We start from the raw sequence: 7,743 nt of genomic DNA on the forward strand, positions 1-7,743 counted from the left end.
CAGCCACTCAGTGGGTTAAGCATCCAACTTCCGCTCAGGTCATGATCTCTCTGGGTTCATGAGTTCAAGCCCAGCGTGCCCTCAGTGTTGGAGCCCACTTGGGATCCTCTGTCTTCCTCTCTTCTACTTCCCCTCCGTTCACACATGCATGCACACACACACACACACACACACACGCATGGGCACGTGCTCTCTCGCTCTCTCTCAAAAATAAACACTAAAAAAATTTGTTTAAGGAAGCCAGCCATCCAGGCAGGAGAAAGAAGAGCCAATGAAAATGAGAGGAAAATAGAACTGTCAAAATGCTAGGACTTACTAGTCACTCAGTGAAGGGAATGAGAGTCAAAAACTTTTTTTTTTTTAATTTTTTTTTTAACGTTTATTTATTTTTGAGACAGGGAGAGACAGAGCATGAACGGGGGAGGGGCAGAGAGAGAGGAAGACCCAGAATCAGAAGCAGGCTCCAGGCTCCGAGCCATCAGAGCCATCAGAGCCATCAGCCCAGAGCCCGATGCTGGGCTCGAACTCATGGACCGAGAGGTCATGACCTGAGCTGAAGTCTGACGCTTAACCAACTGAGCCACCCAGGCGCCCCAAGAGTCAACAACTTAAGAGCCTATAGGAGGTGGCCCCATCCATCAAGGCAACCTTATTTCTTGTTATTCCTGCTCCCGTTCTACTACTTACCAGCTGTGGTAACTTGAGCAAGTGACTTAAACCTCTCTTTGCCTCGGTGTCCTCATCTGTGATATAACCCCACAGGGTTATCTTAAGGATGGAATGAGAATGCATATAAAGGGCTAGAACAGGGCCTGATGCATGGTAAGTTCTCAAGAAACATTTGCTACCCGTAGTTCCACTCCCCAACTGGAACTACATGTAGCCAGCTTGCACATCTTCCTTCCAGATTCCGAGTCGCTGCTCATGTTGTTACTTCTGCCTGGAATGCCCTTTCTGGTCTCTACCACCTACACGCTTTAACGTTCTATCCAGGCCTCGCTGTCTTCACAAGGTCTTCCCTGTACTTTGATGACATTTCCCACCCATTCAATTCATCCTGATTAAGTAACAATGTTGATTTGGTAGTTAACCATCTTATACCTTTAAGTGTACTCCTCCATGGAGGAAGCTGTTTCTTAATATTTTGTGTGTTTTTCATGCGTAATACAGCACTACACTGTAGATGTTAAGTAACTCCTGCTTGAAGAAAGGGGGGGGGGTGAAATGTCTGGATTTGAGGGCTTATAAAGGTCATCTGAACCTTGAAACAGTGGTTCTCAACTCTGGTTTCCCAGTACGCAGAGAGGTCTTGCCAAGGTTACAAAATGCTCTGTAAATTCTCAAAACAAGATTACTTTTAATTATACTTTAGTTTTTTTTTAAATTTCTTAAAAATGTTTATTTATTTTTGAGAGAGACAGAGACAGACAGAGTGTGAGCAGGGGAGGGGCAGAGAGAGAGAGGGAGACACAGACTCCAAAGCAGGCTCCAGGCTCTGAGCTGTCAGCACAGAGCCCGATGTGAGGCTCCAACTCACAGACTGAGAGATCATGACCTGAGCCAAAGCTGGGCGCTTAACTGACCGAGCCAATTATACTTTAGTTTTAAAGCAAACCCAAATCTTTCACACAGCACCTTCTGAAAGAATGTTATGAAATGAAACCATTATAGGGGCAACACGACCCCCAAAATATTTGGGAATCATGGATAAATCCTGCTTCTGGTGGAGTGGTGAGTAGAGAAGTAGACAGAGAATAGAAAGCAGCAAAGGCAGTGAGAAATGGAGCAGATCATGGAAAACATGGACTGAGTGCCTATTCCACATTGGCACATACACTCATCTTGTCAACAATCCTCTCGGGGTGGTATCATTACCTGCAGGTCTGCCTGACTTCGAGGCCATGCTCTGGGGAAAGATCCACAGCTTGGATTATGTTTCTGAGATTAGGAAAAGGGAGGGGAAGGTGGCAACGGGTACCTGGTATGGATTGAAGGAAATACTGAGTGGAAGGACATTAAAAGTAAACGTATTCTGCTTCCAAATGTTGCCTTTCTCAAGCACTACCTGGAACCCTAAGTATGCTTTGACCTCCAGACATTGAACTCAAGTGTCACAAGGTGAGGGAGATGAGCTGGCTACTTGGATCTTCACAGAATCTGGCTACAACTATACCTTCAGCAACTGGGAGCCACAGAGCTAAACCAGGCACAAGGGATGCAAAAATGCCAGGCTTGGAAGACTTTTCCAAAGGTGAGGCGTGTGGACTCCTCACCAGCCCTTGACACCTGTGGCTCAACCCTGGCAACTTACCAAGCCCTGCACACCATCTTTCACCTCCTGAGATAAGGCTCCTCTGCGCATGTCAGTCCACCCATCCCTGCAGTATATAATTCTCTTTCCTGTGGTCTGGAAGAGAACTGATCCTGAAAGCCACCAGGGGGCGGTGTAAAGCAGGGACCCTGTGGACTGTGAGTGCACAGCTGAGACAGGCAAGGGCTGGCTCCTCAGTGGTACCACCAAACCCCTCCATCCCCCAGACCCCAGACATTACCCTTCCACTGAGGCCCAGCTTCCTCAGAGCTTCCATTCTTAACTCAGGGGCACCTGAATTCCTGCCTGTCTGCTGCATTGGAACCTGAAGTTTCCAGGAACACCCAGGCCAGGGAAGAAAGCCGAGAGAGAGAGAAAACAGGGGGAGGAAGAGGAGATGGTGAAGGAAGCCAGTAGAAACAACTAGGACAGGTGATCAAGAAGGGAACTTGGGGGGGGGGGGGTGCCTGGCTGGTTCCGTCGGAAGAGCATGAGACTCTCGATCTCAGGGTCACAAGTTCCAGCCCAACTTTGGGTGTAGAGATTACTACTACTACTAATAATAAATAAGATTAAAAAAGAAGGGGACTCAGGTTGTAATACCTATATGCTCTTGCTTGGAGAGCCTCCCCTTGTACCCCCAAACACATACACCAGGGCTTGAAGCTGTTCTCTGCCCACAGCCCTTCAGGAGAGGTAGGTTCCAGCCCTCTGTGCCCGTTCTTTCTCCTGACCAAGAGTGTGTGGGAACTATCAGTTATAAATTAGCCAGGGATTCCCAAGGGTCATCAGTTGGTCCAGTGGCATCCCAGAATAAAACACGGGACCCATCCAGACCCTGACACTAGGGTAGAATGGGAATGGGGTTGATTCACGGCCTTTGGGAAGGGACCAGGATTGCAGGCTAACAATCAGGGACCAGAATTCTCTGGGCATCAGTAAGTCAATGGCCAGAGACCTTGCTGGAACCCATATGAATGAGAAAGGACGTTCCTGGACCCTCTTGCTCCTTCAACAACCCTGTTCCCTCCAACATTCTGTATGGAACCGTCGGGGCAGAAGGATGGTGAGAGAAGGGACCAACAGTCTAGAAAAGGGTATGACTCATCTGGTCTCCTGGTATCCGGAGCTGATCAATTGGGCCCCACCCTCTGAGGGGAGGAAGCAGGTGGGAAGACCTGCTGGGGTGGGGTAGGAGGAGTCAGAAGGAAGGTATTGCCTCGGAGTTCCCTTTCTCCACTCTGGAGGTGAATTACTCTCTGAATAGAGATATTTTCCAATAAGCTCCTGCAAGCCTTCCCTTTATTAGCCCACCTGTAGGAAAATGTCAGACGTCAGATTGGCTGGCTGTGTCAGACAGTGTTAACGCCGTGCCCTGGCCCCTCACCTTGCCAGGCGGGGCAAGCAGATCATTATATTACAATTTATAAATAGAAAATAAAATAAAATAATCGGGTGGGGCCGAGGCACTCGGGAAGAGGTGAAATAGTCCTCGTCAGGGAGTACCCACCATCAACCCCGTCTACCTAGGACCAGGGATCTCCTCTCAGCTGGAGGTTGCCCCTAAACCAAGCAGTCCAGTCTCGCCTCCATTTTTTTCCCCTATCCCTTCCTCCCCCCGCAGTCAGCCTCCTCTGCTGCCCACATCCCCAGATCTCAGCCCGAACGCCCCGGTTTCAGCAGGCGCCTCTGGGTTTCTGGGTCCGCCGCGCTCAGCCCAGCAGCTCCTCCGCCAAGCGATAGAGGAACCGAGAGTACCAGTGCATGCCAGTCGGCTGGACTGCCCCGCCGGGAAGCAGCGCCCCCAGCGCGTGTAGCAGGCGCAAAGGAGCGAAAGCGCGGTGCGCCCACTGATGACTCTCCAGAACCGCGTAGCACGAGGCCAGGACGTCGTTGACCAGCAGCGTGCCGTGTGCTGTGAGCGGCGCGAACACGCCAACTGCTTCCTCGCGCGCCACGCGGGCTATGCGTGCCGGCCGAAGCGCGTCCCCGCCGGGCGCCAGCACCGAGTCCCCCGCCCGCAGCCGGCGCGCGAACACCGGCGCAAAGTCGCCCGGTGCGGGCGCTGGCCCCCGAGCGGCGAACACCAGGTGCCAGGGCGTGAGCAACAGCTTGCGCGGGGGCCGCTCGGTCTCCACAGCCACGAAAGAGGCCCGGCGCTGCAAGTCCCGGTCCAGGAAGAGCAGCACGGGCGTGGGCACCACCCGGCCTGCCGCGTCTGCAGCCAGCACCCAGTCTCCGCGGTGCAGTTCCCTCAGGCCCTTCCGCTCTCCGCTTCGCAGGCGCACGGTGGCATTTCCCGGAAAGCAGCCGCCTGCCCTGACCGCCAGTGAGTTATCTGCAGGGAACATGCACAGAGATGACTGAATCAAGACCAGCGGTTCCAGGATGTACAGATTCTCAAAGACATGGGTCGAGCCCAGCCGCAGACCTCAACCAGTCCTGGGACAGAATGTAATTTCCCATGGATCTGGCCCCAACCTGGGCAGAAATGGAAGGATGGTTTACAACCCTAACGCCCACTTGGTCTCCCCTAGGGTCGCACCGGAGAGGTGCAGCCTCTGTTTCCCGGCAGGAGCCCCCTTTGGGTGGACCTCACCACCCACCCCCTACTGTACCGGCTTTGACCGACACGTGGACGTGGTTGCGGGACTCGTAGTAGACCCAGTCGAAGCCGGCTTCCACTGCCAGCCGCGCCAGCAACCCATACTTATTGCGGTCGCGGTCGGACGTGGTGATGTCCAAGGCACGACCTTCGTAGTGGAGTGAGTCCTGAGCATGGTGGCCATCTTCGTCCCAGCCCTCGGTCACCCGTAGGCGCACTCCGGGCCACATGTTCATCACGGCAATGGCCAGCGCGTTCACCCGCTCCTTACAGCGCTGGCGGGGAATAAAGGAGTCAGTCTCCTCACTACCACTCTCACCTTAGGGGCAAAAGGGACCTGGACGGGAGGGTCGATTGTTTTCCTGGCCTCACTCCACTCCCTCCCAGGTTTTGAGTGTCCCGGAGAGGTGAGAATCCGAATAGGTGCAGTCGTCAGTAAGCACTCCCTTTCCAGAGCGTTATGGGAGAACTGTGGGGTGCCCTCGGAGACTGATAGGGGGTGCCTATACCTAGCTCTTTCCCCACTTTCGACGCCCGCCCCTCACTCGTTATGGGACCTCGGCTCAACCTGGAAGAGGGCAAGAGTTGAGAGGGCGGGTGGAAGCTCGGTCAGGGAGGGGTTGAGCAGCCTGGCTCCCGGAGAGGAGCCCCTGTTTGAGCCTGGCCCCCGCCCCAAGCCCCGGCTGCCCTCCCTCCGCCTGATTCATCTTTTGTTTCGTTGCCTTCCCTGGCACCGGGCATCGCTTCCTTCCTTCCTTCCTCCTCCTCCTTTCGGCCCCTAGCATTAACCCCTTCGTGGTGCGAGTGCCCCCCACAGAGGTGCCCAAGCGGAGCCGTGGGGGATCAAGGCTGCTGGAAAAAGGGTTTGGGTGGCGGGGGCTGCGCGAAGTACAATGGCCATTCTCCGGGATGACTTAACCGAGCGAGAATCCCGGGCCGAGGCCGGGGACGCGCCGGGAGAAGCGGACTCAGCAGCTCCATCCACAAAGGCGCTTTTCAGCCGCCCCGGCTCAGGGAGAGGAAAGGGCAGAAAGCCGCGCCCCCCATCCCTGCTCCCGCCCGCCGGGCCCCCTCCCCCAGCGCGACCAGCCCTCCCAATTCCAACTCAGGCTCTGCCAGCCCGGAGAGCCCCGTCTTTCCATCTCTGTTCCAGATGCATCCCAGAAAGGCGTGGGAGTAGCACCTGAGATTAGCAGGAGCTGCCCTTGCGCGGAACTGGGGGGCCCCCTGCAGGGTGGGAGTGGAGAGGAGGGAAAGCATCAGTGGCTGGAAGCCTGCACCCGGGGGAGTGAGACCACGGTTATCTGGGCGGCTCTAGTCTGGGAGCCGGAGACCTTGGCACGCACCATAGCACGGACGCGGCGGGAGGAGGCTCGGAGAGGACAGCTTCCTTTTCTTCTCCTCGCTCCGACCTCTCACCTCGGACTTGGTTTTCTCCTAAGTGCCAGAGGGGCACTTTCCCCCTTCCCTTCTTCCCGAGTTTTCTACACCTCCGCAGGGTTGGAGAGCAGGGGAGGGGAAGACAGGAAAAGTGGTAACTCCTTCCAACTTTTTGTCGTTCTGTCCCCTAAGGAGGCCCTGAGGCCTTGACCTGCGGGGGCAGCAGCCCAGTGCAGAGCCAACTCAATGGAGGCCTTTTGCAGCCAGGGTGTGGGAGATAAGCAGGACTGAGGGGTTCCCAGGCCCGTCAGAGCCCCTCCTGGGCCTGTCCCTTGCTCTGGCCCCTCTGCTGCAGGTGGCAGCCAGAGGAACAGGTCACAATATTCCATGACCAAGGAGGGAAGGAGTGTCCCCTTCCCAATCTCTGAGTAGAAGTAGAAGGAATTCTTTCTCCCCTGGACAGGTTTTCCTAACAAAGTAACCTGGAAAACTATGGCAATTAATCGGAGGAAATCCGTACCCCTCCCTCTCCCCCCACCTCCCCACTCCATACACAATTAGGTGGTGTAATGGAAAGTGTATAGGACTTAGAATCAGGAGTCCTGAATTCTAGTCCCAGCCATGCCACTAATTAGTTTTTAAGACTTTGATTAAATTGCTTTTCCTCTTGGGGCCCAGTTCTCAGCTGCAAAATTGAGGCGGGGAGGTGGAAAAATGTGACTTCCAAGTTTCCTTCCAGTTCTGACATTTAAGATCACTGGCCAGAGGTGGTCCTTCACCCCTAAGGTATTGCTCACCTCATCCTAGGTCAGTTAGATTCCAGTCTGCAGCAGATGCTTGCTGCATGGTAGTTGAATTTAATCTTCAATTTCAAGGAAAACCCCTGAGCTAAGCTGAGCTTGAGGGATGCCTGGAACACTTTGATTCTCAGGTGGGCCCATCTCTTCTTCCCACTGAGGACTACTTTTCACCCAAGACAGTCGTTTAGACTCTAGAATAGCCTTGCCTTGGTTCTAGGGTGCCTCTCCTATGCTGAAGACAATTCCTGCTCAGCCCCTTCTCAGGTAGATGACCTGGTGACCTAACCCTTCGCCACCCCTTTCTCCTTCAACCTCTTCAATCTCTTCAAAGCCCACAGATCTTTTCCACAATCAGGTCAGGAGCCAGGCTAAGGGTAGAGCTTTCTGTCTGCTGCCTAGCCAGCTCCTGGCCCCCAGCTCACCCCAGCCCTTCCTGCCTGGCTCGGTAGCTGACCCCCGGTCCACGCCTCAGCCATTTCCCGTCTCGCCTGCCGCCATCCTCCTTTCCCCGCCCTCTCTGTCTCTCCCAGCTTCACTCTCACTAGTCCCTCCTCCCCTCCCCATTCGAGCCTCTCCCTATTGGGATCCCTCCAGATTACTTAGTCCAGTGAGCAAAGGTGGGTTTTTTTTTTTCTTGGGGGGGGGGG

At 54.5% G+C, this 7,743-nt stretch overlaps 1 protein-coding gene across 1 annotated transcript in view; it reads right to left on the reverse strand.

The window, feature by feature from the left end:
* Positions 1 to 373: 373 nt before the first annotated feature.
* DHH (desert hedgehog signaling molecule) overlaps positions 374 to 7,743 on the reverse strand; it is a 9,316-nt gene continuing 1,946 nt past the window's right edge. The window contains exons 2-3 of the mRNA XM_049626680.1: positions 4,930 to 5,235; positions 374 to 4,649 (exon numbers count right to left, since the gene is read on the reverse strand). Of these exons, the coding sequence (XP_049482637.1) occupies positions 4,024 to 4,649; positions 4,930 to 5,235 (932 nt within the window). The 3' untranslated portion in view covers positions 374 to 4,023. The remainder of the gene's footprint in view (positions 4,650 to 4,929; positions 5,236 to 7,743) is intronic.

This window comes from Panthera uncia, chromosome B4 (genome assembly GCF_023721935.1).
Source record: "Panthera uncia isolate 11264 chromosome B4, Puncia_PCG_1.0, whole genome shotgun sequence".
NCBI classification, from domain to species: domain Eukaryota; kingdom Metazoa; phylum Chordata; class Mammalia; order Carnivora; family Felidae; genus Panthera; species Panthera uncia.